Source organism: Equus przewalskii, chromosome 1 (assembly GCF_037783145.1).
Source record: "Equus przewalskii isolate Varuska chromosome 1, EquPr2, whole genome shotgun sequence".
Lineage (NCBI taxonomy): Eukaryota > Metazoa > Chordata > Mammalia > Perissodactyla > Equidae > Equus > Equus przewalskii.
Window position 1 is genome coordinate 6,319,220 of NC_091831.1, and position 19,107 is coordinate 6,338,326.

At 44.7% G+C, this 19,107-nt stretch overlaps 1 protein-coding gene across 2 annotated transcripts in view; it reads right to left on the bottom strand.

The window, feature by feature from the left end:
• The window catches only part of DOCK1 (dedicator of cytokinesis 1), a 503,206-nt gene that overhangs the window by 411,020 nt on the left and 73,079 nt on the right, over positions 1-19,107 (bottom strand). Inside the window, exons 7-12 of one of the 2 annotated variants that reach the window (XM_070566542.1) lie at positions 18,430-18,565; positions 17,279-17,436; positions 16,057-16,138; positions 15,510-15,645; positions 8,861-8,933; positions 5,646-5,725 (exon numbers count right to left, since the gene is read on the bottom strand). In XM_070566542.1, the coding sequence (XP_070422643.1) occupies positions 5,646-5,725; positions 8,861-8,933; positions 15,510-15,645; positions 16,057-16,138; positions 17,279-17,436; positions 18,430-18,565 (665 nt within the window). Of the gene's footprint in view, positions 1-5,645; positions 5,789-8,860; positions 8,934-15,509; positions 15,646-16,056; positions 16,139-17,278; positions 17,437-18,429; positions 18,566-19,107 lie in introns of both variants that reach the window. The other variant, XM_070566478.1, reaches the window with a different exon arrangement.

A 19,107-nucleotide genomic window follows, 5' to 3' on the forward strand; every position in this document is an offset into this window, starting at 1 on the left:
TACCCGGGAGTTACCTGTGTCTATCACCTGGGATACAATTCTGTGCAGGAGGCGCCTATCGGACAGGCAGCTGCACGTGAACAGCAGCTGTGCGCCACATCTGCCCAGGACCAATGACTCTTTTGAGTTGATATACATTTAAGATAAGCCAGAAGGTAGCATTTTTCTGGGAGTGGATTGAGAAGGCTATCATTTTCCATTCTCCCAAGAAGGGTGACAGCAGAGGAGGAATCAGAAGGTAAATTCACGGCTTCACCAACCCATGAAAGTTTCAAATTGCTAAGCAGCATCCACGCTCTCCAGAAGGTGAGCAGCAGAGCACTGGGCTGGGGCAGCCTGGTCCCTGATTCACAATGTCACAGCCAAGGAGGAACAAATGCTCTGGTTGTCACTCGGCCCTTTCCTCCAAGGGGAAGAAGGAAGATTTTCAAACCCTCTAAGCAAAATGCAAAGGATGCCCTAGACAGAGCGCTGTGAACTTGATAATGCCTGTGAGCTGAGAGAGTGTGCTGTGCTCTCCCTCTGCAAAGCTGATGGAGAATCGCATTTTGTATAAAACACTCCTGAGCGGCAATCAAACGGGAGGTAACAATAAGAGGGAAAAAAGGCGACACTTTTATCAAAATCAAAGGCAGGACACAAAGCAATTGCTTGGCTTTCTCAGCCGTTTTCAAGGATGGTGCCTTTCTCCCAGGTGGGAAGGGAGGTTGTCACTGTCAGCTGGCACCTCAGGGTCTCCATCCCTGAGACCTCAGGGGACTGGCCTGCTTGCTCCCCACTCACTAAGCTCTGTGGGACCCCACATGCTCATCAGAATATAAAGGTACCTGTCCTCACTTACACTACTATCGTGTGCGTGTGTGTGTGTCTGTCTGTCTGTCCAGCTATTCCTCCTCCAGATGCATCCTTCCAGGGAGCAGGGACCAGCCATTCATCACTGTTTAGCTCAGCACCCCACACTCAGTCAAAGACAAATGGGAAAACCACAGACCAGACCCTATCCACAAACAACCTGCATTCTAAGTGGAAGTAGAAAGCATCCGATGGGTCCACACAAGGAACGCCGTCGGAGGCTGCCTCTGCGTGATCAAACCCCACACCGCACACCCTCAGCCTCTAGCTCCCCGTCTTCCAGCAGCTGGCCTGGAAACATCGTTGTCCTCTGCAAAGATTTACACGACTTGTGGTCAAGAAAGGCCACAGTCACCAATGACATTTTACTCTTTGCCAGCTGGTGAAACCCCCTTTCCTCCTGACATCTAGACAGTCCCTCTACTTTATTCAGAGTATCTAATGAGCACCTGCTGTGTGCCAGTCACGTGCTGGGCACTGCAGACACAGAGTGAAGGCTCGTTACATCCCCACCAGGGGCTTAGCTTCCATTCCATGAGCTAAACACTAAACTTCTCTCTCGGTGAAATATGCAACTACTTTCGAAAGAACAAGGCCACCGCATGTGGAGAGTGTATCCCAGGGCTGCAATTCTGAGTGTCACAGAGGTCCCCCAAAGGAAGGGACATTGCACTGAAATCTGAGGAATGGGCCCATGGTAAGCGAGGGGATTCCAGGCCTGTGCCCACCCTGGTAGCTGGAGTCCCGAGATGCAGGGGAACAGGTATGAGATGTGTCTGGGGCTGTGGTCCATCTGAAGGATGGTGGGGAGGCCCCGAGGGAGAGCGAGTACCAGAGTCTGACCTGCCAGTGCTCTGGGGGCTGTGTGGGACGGGGTAGGTGGGAGATGAGAGCGAAGTGAGGATCCTAGTGGAGAAAGCACTGCAGGAACCCAGGCGGACACTGGCGGGACTTCAGCTCCACAGGGGGTGGCAGTGGAGTGCCCAGTGTGGAGGTCCAAGCAGAACTTGAGAAGGAGGTGTGGAAGGAGGGGCAGTTCTCAGAGATGGTGACAGTTGTGGGCATGACCAATAGCAGGTGCCGGGTGTTCCATTCCCTAAGCCAGGAAACCCTGCATCGCAGGGAGATGTCCTGAAGGGCAAGAGCACAGTGTGGGGAGAGAAAGAAAAGGGCCCCCTGTGTACAGGAGAATTCCCGACACTGGGCATTCTCCCAGGGAAAGCCCGCAGGGGACACAGAAATCAGAGGCCAGAGGAAACAGGGAAAACCAGGAGGGGGCGTCGTCCATGTGACTGATGGCACAAAATGCAGCTGCCCAAGGATGGGGAGTGTCTGAGGCACGGGGCCACCAGGGTGCCCCCGAAGACCTCAGTTAGAGCACCCCTGGTGTAAGCGGAGGGGCAAGCGCTGGTGGGAGAAGGACAAAGAAGGACAGAAGATGAAGATCAGAGAGATTCTCAGCAGGCATAAGCATCTCTACTGAGAAGTAGGATAGAGAGAGAATCAGTATACAGAGACAGATGTATTATTCAAGGCAGGATTTTTTTTTTTTTTTTTGGTTTCCTTTTCTTTTCTTTCCTTCTACAGTTTTCCCTTTTTCTTTCTTTTCAAGGTATAGAATTCCCGATCATGATAGGGAGCATTTGAAGAAATGGAAGAGAAGAAGAACCAATAAAACGAGGTCTCTAAAGAGACTTCAGGTGGTGGTACCCAAACAGGGGCACATGTATCATTGCTCAGGATGTGCACTGCACAAGGCAAATAGCAAAAAAAAGGCCAGTGGGAGCTAAACCCAGCCCACCTTCTGTTCATCATGCCCTGTGCCCTGGCACTGACTGCATCTCCCCACTCACCCAGAGGACAGGTCCCCTTCTTCAAATTTACCCAAAAGCACCACAGGCTGGTGCAGCTCCAGACCTGCAGGACAGGTGAGCAGATGGCCCCTTGAAGGGCTGGGCACTAACCCCTGGCTTGTCCTCCAGTAGGGCAAACCTAGTAAAAGGGACACTCACAGCAGTGCAGGGGGAATTACCACTGCAGTTGACGCAGACCTGGTCCCTGCTGGGGACAGCAGGACGCAGCTAAGCATTTCTCAGATCTTAGGAGTGCGTCCCAAAACCTCCCAAAACCTCCCAAAGGAATGAAGGTCTCCAGAATCACTCTAACTCGAAGACACTTCTCAAAGACTTGCAGGGTGTGGTGAGGAAATTCTTTATAGAGGCTGAAGATAAAGAAACATTTAACACCACCATTCTAAAATCCTGTCTTTCAAACGGCTTTTCCTTCTCAAAACGCCAGCCTGCTCAACTATCTTAGTTCACAAACTAGGAACTTAGCCACACAAGTCAATTTGTTATAACACAACTTAAACACAGAAAGTAAATTTTCCTGATTACATTGGGTTTAAAACACTTTCCTCACGGGAGAAAATGAGGCCAATTTTCAAAGAAAAAGCACGTTTTAGGTGGACTTTTGCTTAACCAGAATAACCGAAAACAAAAGGAATTAGCATCCGTCATTTCTCCAACAACAGGAGCAGATTCAGGGCTGTTTGAGGATTCACGGTCCCCACAAAACACCCAGCACCTCTGGGTTCAGGGTTCAGAATCATTTCGGCTAAATACAAAAGATGTTGTCAATTGTGACAAGTCTGGTGTCAGTGTAAAATGGGCCAAAGGCTAGAGACGAGCTCAGGCAAGACTGGCCGTGAGTATGAACAGACAGTGGGAAACGCCTGGTTCTTTGTGAGGACGGACATCCCCCACGCCCCTCCCCTGCCCTGCACTCTGGACAGTGACTTGATGGAAAGCCAGCATCAGGGTAAGCCCAGGTCACTACTGATGAAAACATGGAGCAACGTTGGGAAAAACCCCGCCAACACAGCAGCTAATTCTGTGCTGCGCTCACTGGGGCCAGCTCCCCCAGGTCTCCCTGGAATGCCCTGAAACAGGCCCCAGAGCGAGCCCTGGAGCAGTGTTCGCTTTCGTGAAAATTGACTCAGTGACATTGCCCAAGGGCATCTCCGTCCAGGAAGGCACCTGTGGTCCCCTTGAAAAAGCAGAGTTCCTGTCTCTCGGTTCTCACAATGACCTGAACACACTCCTCCTTCCCCAGGAGTTCAAGGAATTGGGCTCCCTCGGCATGAGCCCCCCTGCCTCTGGTGACACAGATTTTGCCCACAATACCAGTGAGACTGACAGAGGCAGGCTGTGGATCCTCCTTCTCAGTAATTTCCTGCAGGCCTGACACCAACCTCCACCTTTCCTGTGTGACTCTGCAATAAAAGTTTATCAAAATTCTGATGACTCTGCAAGAGAATGAGATCCAAGGGGAGCCAGGGGCCTGGGGCCTGGCGCTCCAGCCTGAGAAGGGCTCCAATCGAAACAGCTTTAATTGGACCTCCCCGTGGTTTTCAATTAAAGTGCAAATTGGGAGGGCTGTTAATTTATGAGAAGATGGGTCCTGGGTCAGCTTAAAATTGCTCTGTCTACAGAGGCCACGTTTCATTACCATTTTGGGTTGTGGTTTTCATTTTGCAGTTGTCTGGCAGGCAGTCACACCAAAAGAAAGCCAAAGGTCCCTTAATACTCCAGAGCATTCTTCAGACTCAATTCACACTCTCCTTTAGAACAACGGGAAATCAATCTAGATAATTGTTTCTTAAAAGTCTGGTGACACAAGGTAACTAGACAGTGAACCAGGTCTATTCACCTAAGCTCTGCTGAGTTTATGCTGTCTGCATCTAATCAAGGACTGAGAAGAGGATTTCCCAGGGGTGCTTAAAGCAGCCTTAGAAAGGAGAAGTTCTGAAGGTGACTTGCCCTGGGGCTGGAGGCGGGGCCTCAGCAAACAGTTGTTTACTGGCAGCCCTCCTGGCCAGCCCAAGTGCCAACTGTCACCAGCCCCCGAGATGATTGATTCATTGCCTCTGCCCACAGAAGGTCAGTTGCTGGGAAAGTTGTCAGCATGGGATTAAAAATGATGAGTGTGAGACGGAGAGTGGGGGAGGAGAAATCTCTTCCATTACAAAACTGAAGGGGAGTCAGTCTGCAAAATGAAGCCACTCTCCCAGGGGGACGGGAAAAGGGGTCCCAGAAACCAATGTGGCAGTGATTAGTGCATGACATGAGCGAGGAAAAACCAGAGAGAAGAGCACATGGGAGGTGGGTTATGTCTAATGTCTCCACGTTTCTTTAAACAGCAAGATGAAATGTGAAATAACAGCCAGTGGACAGTTACTGTGTTCTCTTGTGAAGTCATTTAAGAGTTTTTAAAACTGGTTAGGATGAGAGGAGATGGCTGGAGAAGACTGAGGAAGGCAAACAAATGAGTTACTTCCAGTCTCATCAACTCTGGGCTCCTTGCAAACATTTAACTGTATCCCACTCAGTCTTCCCCTCTCATCCCCTCTCAATGCTTACAAAGGTGATCAGCAAGAAAATTCTCATAAGCTCTACATCAGGGACGAAAAGTACACATCATTTCCAACACTGCCATCATCATCATCATTATCAGTCGCAGCAACAATAGCACCATTAGCATTGTTATCATCATCATTCTCCTTCTCCTCCTCCTCCCCCTCATCACCATCATCATCATCATCACCATCACCATTACATCATCATCTTCATCATATCATCACCATACATCACCGTCATCACCATCATCATCACCTTCATCATCACCATTACATCATCATCCTCATCTTCTGCATCATCATCATCAAACCACACAGCACTGTCCCAAATTCATGTAAATGGACATTTATAGAAACAAATCAATAGAATACATACCCTGGCCCTTGTGGTTGACCTCTTTGGCAGCAATGACTTTGTTTATAACAGTCTGAAGGAAGTCATTCTCCCCTGCCACCCTGGGTGAAAAACGGGATGACATGTTCAGCGGCTTGTGTCGAATGGCGTCGTCCAACGCGAGCCTGGAGGGCACGGGACGACCAAGACCACAGGAGACAAAGGGGCACAGAGACCCAGAGGTCACGGTAACAAGGGAACACAAGAGATCATCGTCACCGAGTGCGAGAGAGAGTCATCATGAGTCAACGCACGACAAAGGACGGGATAGGTGACAAGAGAGACAGGGAAGAGCATTGATCAGGAAAATGCTGAACCACACAAGAGAAGTAAAGCAAACGAGGTTGATCCTATCCCCAGGAAATAAATGTGCACCACCAGGCCTCCACTCCATTTCTACTAGACAATAAAAAAGGAAACTTATCTGAAGGTAACATGGTTGGATGGCATTTAATCACAAGGAATCTTTATGCCATTTCTTCCATTTTAATAATTCCTGACCATAGCATAGGTCAAGGAGCAGGTGGTTTGAAGGGAAAAGCAAAATCAAGACCAAAAAAAAGATCCCTCCAACCTAATTGCTTGGGAAGCTAGGGTGGCTACCACTCTATTCCATAAGACTTTGTACTCACCATAGCCTAAAATACTTAAATGTGAAAAGAATACCATGGTCTTTGGAGAGCACAACTACTGTGTCTAAAAAGTGAAACTGTGACACAATTATGAATGTAAACCATCCACGTTTGGGGGGCCCATGGATCAAGAGCTTTTAATAAAGCTGCACTAGGACCAAGAGAATAAATACAAACAGGCAACATGTGAAAAGAAATATACCAGGTAGCACAGCAAAGCACAATATACAAGGAGCAAGAAAATATACGTCATGTACGAAATGTTTAAAATCATTTCTAGAAACAAGGATAGTGTTATTCATTGCTTGAGCCTACATTACTCAAGAGAATCAAGGACTATTTGAATTTACCTCACCAGGTTAAAAAAGACAAAGAGAGAGAGAAATGTACACTGTGCTTCCTTCCATAAAACTTAGCTTGTGATATCATAAATCAGTTTTAATGGAGCAAAAAATGGTTTCATTAGCATGGCATTTCCCAAAGAAGTGGTTTCATTGCTTATTTGGTATTAATATCATGCTACTCTTTTCTTTCTAACACTGCAAATATTAATCTGTATATTTAGTCTTCCTTTAATGCGGCAATGAGTCACAAATTACAATGAGTTAAAAACATGTAATAATATTTTTTAAAGTGGACATTTCACTAAAAAGCAAAAAGATGGTGCCAACATGCCATCTCAAGTAGCTCATAATACATCCCAGTGAAATTTAGATTAGTGCATCTAAAACTAATAACCCCTCTAACTTTTCAAACACTAACTAACCCACGTTTTTTTTATTCTTAGACTCTTCCCAGAAGACAGGAGCAGGCAACAGGTAATTTCAACTCAGTAATACACTGGGTATCAAAAACCTCTGAGGTCTAATATATAAAATAGCATTCAAAACAGCACTGGGCTGCATTATTTCTCATGGGCAAAAGAAGCAACTTAATATTATCATTTTATTACAGTGCATTTTATTTATCACCTCAATATCTGTCCATGTTCAAAGACGATGTTCCCCTTGTTTACTGAGGAAACTTCCAGATTCTGCAGAACTGAACTCCCACAGGAGCACCATCCCATGGAAAGTTCTGCAATGATGAAGATGTTCTCTATCTGCGTTGACCAATATGGCAGCCACTAGCCATGCACGGTACTGAACAATTGAAATGGAACTACTCTGATGGAGGAAGTAAATTTCTAATTTTATCTAATTTTCATTAATTTAAATAGCCACATGTGGCTAGTGGTTACCATACTGGACAGAAGAGTAAATCTAAAAGCATTCAAGCCACAGAAGACCCCTGCCTCCACTTGTGCGTGGTGAGATACATATAACTGGACCCCGACTTCAAGCTCATAAGGCAGGGTTTTCTGGTATTCTCGTGTCAAAAAGATTGCAAAATTTTCTACTGAGTGATGCTTCGGGATGCTATCTGACAAGATCACCTGTCTGTAAAGAAAACCACTCTATTCTCATCTTGAACAACTGGTTCTCAAGCCCAGAACTGAGTGGGCTGGTCCGTCATGCAAAGATACATGGTGCAAAGGGAAGCCAGCCTCACATCTCCTGTCCCCGCAAGACAGGACTCCGTCAGCCTCCCAGTGGGTATCACCAGCCCCTACAAACCCTCAGCCAACACCTGGAAACAGTGGAGGGTTACTACCCTGAAATTTGTTTCAAGCGAGAAACCACTTAAGTCATAATAGAAATGAGGAGAAAAGACAGAACACGCAGGACACTGTGACAGGTCATTCTAACTCGCCTTTATCATTTACTCTTCTAAGATTTCACACCTCCAGGAGGAAGCTGTCTCTTACGATTAACCTAAAACACTCTGATTCCTCTTTCTTTCTCTCCACCTTTGTCTGAGGTGCAGAAAAGCCCTTGAAGTGACCACAGACCATTATCTCGGTACCCTCTTGCTTTAATCTCCAGGGAAATAAGACCAATTCTTTCAACCTCTTCCATGGGATCTACCTTCAAATCAGAGAATCAATTTAACAAATCTCCTGCAAGTGCTTTCAAGCTTCCCACACCTCTCTACAGGCTTCAGGTCAGACTCGACAAATCCTCAAAATGGCGAGCACAGACACAGTCCACTCTAAGTAACAACCAAGGCAGAAAAATCAGCAGCGTGATTATTTGCTTTAAAGCATGATCTCTCACTTTACAAAAGAATTCATCATTATTTTGTTTGGTTTTCTATTTTAAAACCAGCAACCTCCTGTGATGAATCTGAAAGTATCGTATTTTGAAGATGTGAACCACTACTAGAATAAATCAATTATGTAAAGAAACATTCACGCTCAGAGTAGTTCTGCGTGTCCTACACGATAAGGCAATTCAGGGATCAGATGCAAAATCTTCCACTTCCAAGACCATAAACAAATTTGAACCCAGGATTCTTATGGCTACAAAAAAGTCCATGTGCTATAGCAATGACTAAACAGATTTTTCATTATTATAAAATAATCAATCCCCATTTGTTCTGAATTTCCAAACTTAATTATGAAGATGATTATTCCAAACATACATTTTCCTTTATATGTGGTTAAGTACTTTGCTCCATACTTACGGCTGGAAGGGAATGAAATGCTGTTTATCTTCGTCATCTACTTTTCCATTTATTATATCTGTTACATCCATCACTAGGGACAAGAAAAGAACAGATTGTTTTGCTTCTATGCTATAATCACAGAAAACAAACAAACAAAGAACATCAGAATGTCTTCTCACAAACAACAGCATAAACTGTATGGTGGAATTTTTTTATAGTCAAGATTAAAGTATTTCCATGTTTGAAAGACTAAGTTACCAAAAATGTCGACCCAAATGGGGTTGGGGGTCCAACAACAGGGTGCTGTTTATTTAGCAAATTCCTTTGCCTATTATCCAGTTGCCACTCTAGGGCCGCACTGTGCTAGAGAACTTGGTGTGATGACGAAATGTGCGATGACAAGGAACACCTAAAACGTGGCAGGTGTGATGGAGGACCTGAATTTCTACTTAGATTTCATTCATTTACATTTAAATCACCACAGGCGGCGGGGGGACCATACTGGACAGCAGTGCTCTGGAGCCTCACCCAAGTTGCTGCGTCCCCCTGATAATAAACCAACTATAAAGCAGCTACAATGTGGACACTGTTTCAAAGGACACTTCACAGCTAATCCTCACAATCACCTACAGTACAGCTGAGGAAACTGAGGCTCAAAGACACGAACGAATGAACTGGCCCCAGGTCAGAGAGCTAGAAAGCCTCTGATACCCAAGCTCTGACCTACACAGTGAGAAACCCCAAGATCAGCCCTAGCTGGCACTGGACACTTTCTCTATCGTCACTCAACCTCCACACTTAACTAAAGAGAAAGGAGCAACACAACTCGTTTATCTTCTTTGGCACAATCCCTTCCCTGATGACTATAATCACACATTGAAAATGGGGACAACTTCCATTTCTTCCACCCTCCCCAACCAAAATAAAGGGGAGAGGTCTATAGGACCAGAAGAGAAGCATTCCCAACCTCCTGGTTGGTTTGATGGAGCCCACAGAGTGTACACAGTGTGTCCTGAGGGAAAACACCCACCCACACTCTGCTGAACCAGTACTACCCACAGAGCAAAGAGCCTACGAATGCTCACAGGTACAGGTCAAAGAAGCGCAAATAAATTGGAACATCAAGTTGTGGTTGCTCAGAAGACGAATGGCCTGGACTCCGATCTCCACCCGTTAGAAGACTGTCCCAGCTTCAAACATTCTTGGGTGACTGATTAGCACTAGATCACGGCATCCACCTATTGCTAAGATGCTCATAATACCCAAGACCACAGTTTTACCAGCAGTTCAGAACCATCAAATAGAGCTCATTTTACAGCCAAAGTCCAGTCAGCCTGCAGTTATTACTGCATCAGTCCACACAACCGGCTGTGGGCCAGAACACGGTGAGTCTGAACCTGGAGACCACCCCTGCACCCCAGTCTACAGTGGGCGGCCTGCCTAGGTGTCCACAGGCCTCTCCTCTCTGTCATGGGACTCCTCCCACCAGCTGACTGTGAGTGTCCCTGATCATCCAACTCCCCCGCCAGAAGCCCAGCCTCCCGTGCTGGAACACGCGAGGAGCCCAGTAACCACACGCAGGAAGGCAGCATGTGAGCAAGCAGTGCAACCTCAGTGTGAGCACCAGTAAGCTGAAAGCGGCCTTAGTCCTGCTACTTCCCGGAAGTGATGCCCCTCAGGCCTGCCCACCCCAAGCGTCAGAGGAGGATGCCCTGAAACCACGGTCATCACATACGTTCCCAAGGACTTTCCCTCCCAGTTTCTTGGCACACAGGCCGTGCCGAGGAAACTCTTGCTGCAGCTGAGACTTAGGGCCTCAAAAGGTCCCTGTCATTAAAGGGGGAAATGAAGGAGTGGAGGGAGAATCGCCCCCAAACTGACTGCCCAGGGTCTCTATGTTCAGGTATAAGGGTCTGTCTTAAGTCTTAAGAAAGCCAAGAGTTCTCACGGCTGGCCCTACGGCCGAGTGGTTAAGTTCACATGCTTCACTTTGGTAGCAGCCCAGGGTTCACTAGTTTGGATCCTGGGCGCAGACCTACACATGCTCATCAGGCCATGCTGTAGTGGCATCCCACATAGAAGAACTAGAATGATTTGCAACTAGGATATACAACTATGTTCTGGGGCTTTGGCGGGGAGGAGGAAGACTGGCAACAGATGTTAGCTCTGGGCCAATCTTCCTCACCAAAAAAAATAGCCAAGAGTCCAGCCATATGTAGTCACCATCGTATGATGGAAGAGGGCCAGCAAAGGCCCAGCAAACAGATGGCATCACATGACACCAGAATGCAGGGGGTAGGAGAAGGAAGGTGGCGTCAGGACGATCGTGGTGGAGGATCAGGGACAACAAAAGCAGGAAAGCAGGGAGGCAGGCGATGAGAAACACGCTGCAGAAGAGAGGGGCCGGGCAGGCTCGGGGACCACAGCTTGCTCACAGCAACTGGGCACAAGCATCGAGGCGTCCAAGACACACACGCCCTTCCATTCAGCAATTCACCCTGCACAGTAAGACGGGTGCAAAGACCGGAGTTCAAGGATGTCCTCTGCATACCTACTATACCACAAAGCTGGAAACACCCTCAAAGCCCCAAAATGAGGGGTTGCTGAAAGAATGAGCAGCCACAGATTGCAGCCAGCAAAAACTCCAATTTTTGAATAATCTTTAATAAAATGAAATGCTCATAATACAAAGTTTTTTAAAAGATAAAAAGTACAAAATATGCAGAGTGAATATACTTAACCCTACTGAACTGTACACTTAAAAATGGTTCTGATGCTTTAAAAAAAGAGACTAAAGAGACAAAAAAAGTAAATAAATAAATGAACCCCCAAAAAAGAATAAAAAGAAAAAGGACACAGTATGATCTGATCTTGTTTTCAAATTATATACCACACACACAGAGGAAAAAAACAGAAATACACCAGAATATCATGAGGCATGGCCCCAGCTGCACAGAATTATGAATAACTTACGTTTTAATTATGCTTTTCTTTCTTTTCAATGATTTTTACAATTTTATATCACTTTTACATTATGGAAAAGGAAAAAAAAAAATGTCACCTAGTATTTCCAATAGAAGACAGAACCATAGGCTCACAGGTGCCTGAACACTTTGCTCAATTTAAGGAACTGGGCTCTGTCGACACAACATGCAGAAGTTATCCTGGATAAAGCTTCAAACTTAAATTCGTACGTGGAAATTGGCGTTGCAGACAAATGAACAGAATATGGTTACCAGAAAGTTGACTGACTTTGTGAGGCGGAGAAGTGTCCCTTCTTAACCAGAAAGAGAACGTGAGGTCGGAGGAGGTCCTAAGTGGTTAGAAGCGTGTACTATGAAAGGAGGCCCCAGGCTGATGCCACCGTGTATAGAGGGAGGCGAGGCAGTCGGATGGCAGCATCCGGCCAGTCACTGCACTGCCCACAGAGGCTCACAGGGGATGCTGGTTAAAGCGGAGATTCTGATTGAACTGGCTCAAGAGGGGCCTGAGCAACAATATGCTTTAACAGCTCCAGGCTGTTCTCATGCACAGTTAGGGTTAAGAACCGATGCATTAAAATATTTGCCTTTTGTGCCAAAAATTTACATGGTCAAATCACATGATGAAACATACTCCCCTGTGTCAGAGCGGAGACATCAGTAGGAAGCTGGAACATATATATAAGCAGAATGCTCAGATCCTTACTTATAATTTACAGAAACACACCAGCTACATAGCTCGAGGAAAGCTGGCCCCTCCAGAAAGAAGTGGAAGCTGAGAGAGCATTTGTCCCCTCAGCCCTCGCCCCACTCGGTGCTCAGCACCCGGGGATGAACAGGACATCACCACGTGGGGAGTGGAGACAAGTAACCAACAATAGCTTGGCCGTCGCTGCACTGGAGGGGAGCAGAGGGACATCCCCCTGACCTGGAAACCTACTCTAACAGTGACACATCTGAAATCTTCCAAAAGGAAAAAGTGCCTCCCAGGTGTCTCTGAAACCCTTCACACGGGTTCTTGCAGCCACAAAGGTGGGAGAAGGCTCCAGCCAGAGAGGAGCAGAGGGGAGCAGACAGACACACGAGTCCAGACAGAAGAAACTAGAGACCCACGGGGTCCATCCACATGGTCAGCAGAAGTCTGGGGACCAGACAATGGCGGCCTTGTGGCCAGGGACCCAAGCAGAGGCCCAAGTACCACTACCGACATGACACAGGTGGGGCCTCCAAAAACAGGGAACTGTGTCAGGGCTCCCTGCCCGCCCCCAGAGAAGAACCCGGGAGTCAGTAATCCACAGAGAACTCCAGCGCTGGGAGGCTCTGGTCTGCTTCCCAAAGGTCGCCTAACTCCAGACTCCACCGAGAGGAAGGAGCACGCTGCCAATGATGAGACACCACTGTGGTATCAGCCAGATCTGTAACCATCAACCTGTCCACCCCTCCTCCCCAGGCCTTCCTGGAGCCTCAAAAGTCAACCTGTGAAAGCTGAGAAAAATCCCCATTTTAATCAAAAGGAGAAGAAAATGTTAGCCTCTGGTCTGGATGTCATCATTGTTTAAGAAATATAACTGTGCACTCATACGAACTTCTCACTCTGTTGGCAATCTAATAACCAGAGAATCAACAGCATCAGTGTTGGAAAGAGGCCCAACTTGCATACACTGTCAAAGATTGCTCTGGTCACGTAAAGGGAAGCTTAATACACCTCAGGTGCAAATACAGTATTTCATTAAAGCTATCATAGAGGTGGGAAAGAGAAAAAAGAATTCCCTAAAATTTACAGGTATTTCAACTATAATATCAGATTACATATAAAAGATGTTACAGGTTCTGGGGGCCAGCCCCAGTGGCCTGCTGGTTAAGTTCGGCACTCTCCACTTTGGCAGCCAGGGACAGACCTATACCACTCGTTGGCTGCCATGCTGTGGCAGCAACCTACCTACAAAACAGAGGAGGACTGGTACAGATGTTAGCTCAGGGTGAATCTTCCTCAGAAACAAAGAAAAATGATGCTACAGGTCCTGAAAAATAGAGGCACAATTTTAAAGTAAATATTCAGGTAGTAAGGATGAAAATGTGAAAGGATTTCCAGAGCCCAGGGGTGTGGGGACTCAGAAAGGCAATGTCACCTTCAAAATTTCACTCACAAATAGAAAATTCAGTGGAACTCCATAAATACAGCCCTGTTGGTAAATGGAAGTAAACTGAATTAATGTGCCTCTTTCTTTTTTTTTTTTTGAGGAAGATTATCCCTGAGCTAACATCTGCCACCAATCCTCCTCTTTTTTGCTGGGGAAGACTGGCCCTGAGCTAACATCTGTGCCCATCTTCCTCTACGTTATATGTGGGACACCTGCCACAGCATGGCTTGACAAGCAGTGCATAGGTCCACCCCCGGGATCCAAAGTGGCGAACCCCAGGCCGCCGAGCAGAATGTGTGAACTTAACCACTGTGCCACCGGGCCGGCCCCACCTCTTTCTCATTAATGCCTATATCATTGTTATTATTTAATCCTTATGAAGTAGCGAATCATTAACTTAAATGATTTTATATGTTTTTCAAAAATAATCCAGGCAGAGAATAGAAGACTTTTAGAGCAGTGAAAACTCTGATGATACTATAATGATGGACACGTGTCATTATACATTTGTCAAAACCCAGAGGATGTACAACACCCAGAGTGAACGCTACTGTAAACCATGGACTTTGGGTGATTACGATGTGCCAACATAGGTTCATGAATTGTAACAAACATACCACTCTGGTGGGGGATGTTGATGGGTGAGGCTGTGTGTGTGGGAACAGGGGGTACATGGGAACTCTGAAATCTCTGTACTTTCTGCTCAGTTTTGCTTGAAGCTAAAACTGCTCTAAAAGTAAAATCAATTTAGAAGAGGCAAACAAACAAAAACTAAGCCCTGAGTTTCCCAGGCGCCAAGGCAAAGAATGTCTTCCATTGCTGTTCACATGAGAAATCCAGCTACACATCAGAAACGAAGAACTTTTCCCACACCCATATTCCTGTAAGTGCTAAAGGACCACAAAAAGGACAAGAATAAATAAGGTCCACGTGATGAAACTCCAATGCAACATCCCATAGTGAGAGAAAATCACTTCCCAAATTGTGAAAAACGAGAGCGACATTGAAAGAAGTAAATTAATTAGAACTTGGTGGGGACACTTTTATCTCTCCTGAACAGAGATAACTAATCTCTCACTTTTCTTGTGCTGTTGCCAAAATAACAACACAAATATGGAGGATAAAAAGCACCTATTTTGAGATAACCATGTCCTCTTCAGGCTCCTTCTCCTTCTTCCTCTTTATCACTTTGACCATTCTGTGCAAATTCGCTCCTCCATCAATCAATCACCAAGTCCAGAAACCCTGCCAACCTCCACCGACTGGCTTCCCGCCAGGCTGAGAATGTGGGTCAGGTTCTCCCCCCAGGAGATGCGATCCACTTTAAAACCAAATGTATAATTTACGTCTGAAACTTGTGGACTGAAGCACCCTGAGCTGCACGTCGACTTGAAAGCACAGAGAAAAGAACTAATAGATGTTTTTTCTCTCCAACAGATAAGCTTATAAATCAAAGCGGCCCACTGGCCAATACTCAGCAGCAGCTGCAACTCAGGGTGAATGGGATGATTTTGAAACTTAAGAAAAAGGAGAGAAATGGATTACCGGCCACTCCGAAAGGCCGCCGCAGGCCCGAGGTCAGCTTCCTCGTGTTGTTGTCCCTGAGCTCCATGCGACCCACTCGAACGATCTGACAAACAAAACTGATTTTCTCCCTTTTCAGGTCTTTGCTTCCAAGGTCCTAGAAATATTAATTTCCATAAGTTATGTTGGAGAACCATTACTCAGTGCAGGTTCAATTGAAACAGACAGTAAAAAGATGGATTGAGACTCTTTTCGTGGGCCAGTTTTTAGCATTTTAGTAAGTTATTCACATGACAAAAAGGAACTGAATAACGATAGTCATTTAACGCTGAGTGAACTTAGGATACAAGTTTAAGAGAAGTGCTGGAGTAAATCTTCGTCATGGGGATTTTAAGGGAAGTTAGAGACCCAGAAGATTTCCGGGAAGGCGTTTCATTATTACTAAAGTGCCATGCATTACAGGCATCCAAGGACTCATATCTAGTGTGGTGAGAAGTCAGAAGGAGGTCATTACAAATAGTCATTAGAACGGGCAGTGACTCAACGGAAGCTCTTCGAGTGCACTTACAGTAAAAACAGCTCGCAAATTATGTAATCTGTCTATATCTTTGGGCAATCCTGAACTTGACCAGCGAACCAGATAGTTTTCACTGGAAAAACAAAGAAATAAAAGCCAGTTAACTTTCCAAATATGACAGGGTACCAAATGAACATCAACATTGACTTATAAATAATACTACGGAGGTCCACCACACAGCCAACCACATGAGTTCAGAAATATAAACAACATCAAATAGGCCACCCTTCCATTAGCACAGAAGATAAGTAACTTCCCTTACAAGGGAGTATTCGAGGAATGCGTGTACAAAATCCTTGAGAGGTTTTAATTTTGGAAGACTAGGGTTATAATTGCAATGGAACTATTTTCAAATAGTATTTCAAAGCTTTTTATTTTAAAAGCATATTTGTTCATTTAGAATGACTATAGTATAAAATTCACCATTCATTCATTTATAGCATAAAATAAACACTGCAAGTTTATTTCAGAGCCTATGACAAGCCGAATATGACCTAAAAATACAAAATATCAAGAAAAAATGATCCCCTTCCAGAAGTGAAAGTAAAATTCACCCATTTATTCTGTTTTCCATCATATACTAAGCTCTTAAATTTTGAATAACACAAGTGTAGATACTGGAATTTTAAACACATACACACACATACATAATTTAAACCATAATCCTTCCATCTGGACAAAGAGAAAGTTACACTAGAGACAAAAGAGGAACCAGGAAAGAGACGACCACATCAAAATGACAAGAATGGCAGAGACAGGACTTACCATATTGCATTCAACAAATACTAATTGAGAGCCTTTATGTAGCAGGCATTGTTCTAGACACTGTATTCTAGCCAACCATGTTGGAGAAATAACAACAGTCAAAGGTCCAGAAACGACATTTATAGAAAAGTTCAAGAAGGCAAGATTAAGAGAAGAGTGATATCTGGGGAGTCCAGAAATATAGAATCCTAGGAACACAACATAGGTAACAAAGGATTACTTCAATCTTTGGTTGCTAGGTCCTTAAGACTTTACAAGAGTAAAACTCTACAATCAAACATCCACACAGGCACAAGAAAGCCGACCCTGCCCAAAGCCCAGCCAGCTGACACCACGCTGTCCCAGAGAGCACAGGAGCTCTCTGTGAGAGCAAGACTCTAGGGGTCCTGATGCCACTTTCCTAACACTGACCAACCAAGAGAGACGGCAGCCAGGGACTGTCACTGACCTGATGAATTTGGACTCCACAGGGTCATAAAGAGACATGAGCACTTCAGCATCCTCTCCTATTTTACAAACCACATTTTTGAGGTTGACAAACAAGGCCAGAGAAGGGGTGGCAGCAAACTTAGCTTGTCGGTTAATCTCTATGTTCTGCTTTTGAGACTGTAAGTGGAAACAAAGCAGAAAGTTGACATTAGCAACACTCAATCGCCAACCCTCACTTTTTACATTCCCTACAGAATAGAAAACTGTGCACAACTAGTTGGCAATAACACAGCATAGCCATTCATGCAGTCACTTCCTTGTCCCCACTTCACATCCTCAAACACGCATGCACCCAACTGAAAATAATAGCTCCCTGTGCAATGGTCCCAATCCCATAACAGTTTGTACTGTGCTTTCTTCAGAGACACTGACATTCAAGTGTCAATCAATGAATCAGAAAGGTGATTACATGTGTGGTTACTTGTTCAATTTTTGGTTCTACCAACAGATCAAACCCCCTGAGGATTTTATTTTTACTTATTTATATTTATTTATATTATTTTAAATTATATATATAATAAAATATATTATTTTCATATATTTATATGTAATATAAAATAAATATTTATATTTATTCATCTCTGTCTTATTCATCATTCCTGGCACACAGTAGATGCTCAAAAAATACTTGCTGAATGAATGGATGAGCCAATCAATCAATCAATTAATTTCTGATTATCTACTATCTACCAGATACCATTAAAGGCCATAGACAATGAAAAAGATCAATAAGACAGGTGTTCCCTGTCCCCAGTGAGCTTAGAATACCTCACTCCCCTACTCCTATCAAAGAGGAAATGCAGAATAAAGTGTTGTTTCCCATGAGATGAGAACACAAAGTCAATGTCACTAAGAGCCTGCCTCCTAAGTTGAAGCACAACGCTGTGCACATCCCCCTGAAGGGATGACATCCTTTCAGGTTATCAACAACACGTTTGGACACTGAGCTCCATTCCAACCATCACTGTATGAAATATGCTGTGTACTCGTGCCTTTTCAGGTCCTTTTTATGCAATTCTGGGCTTCACTGATGTTTTACTAATGTTGAAAACTGTTACTGAGAAAATATACTCCAAATGTCAATGGCATATTACAAAGAGTTGAACTTACTTTTTCTTCCTGTAATCTTTCCTCCACCTGTTTAGAAGCTATTTCATGAGCTCTGAAGAGACTAATCGTGCTAGTTAGTTCTGGATCCAAAATGTTCCCATCTTCATCTCTCACCACCAAGTCCAAATCAAGAATTCTAGAACAGCAAGAATTCAGAACTTCATGGACACAAACCAAGGGCTTTGAACTCTATAACACAACTTCAGTCCCAGCAACTGAGCTGATGAAAACATCACAGAAAGTTGGGGTCACCCACAAATATTAGGGAACATAATTCTGAAAGGTCACTTTTTTATAACTTAAAACATTATCCTTGGAATTGAAAAAAAAATTAATTTCCAAAGTCCAATAGTGACTTTGTCTTACAATGAGAAATTTTATAGATCTACAAAGCCCAAATAAAATATGTTACTAATTACCCTGTGAAGAGTATGGACACACATGCTAAATATATTTTAGAGAATTAAATATATATATATTTGTGTGTGTATATAGCGTGTGTATATATATGCATTCTCTCTCTCTCTCTCTCTCTCTCTCTCTCTCATATATATATATATGCAGTCACATACACACTCATATTCCCAAAGACATAGATTGGTGGTTGTGACATCATCACTGGCTTGGGGAGAGGAAGGAGAGAGGAAAAGCTGGAGCAAAGGCACACCCACCACTGTC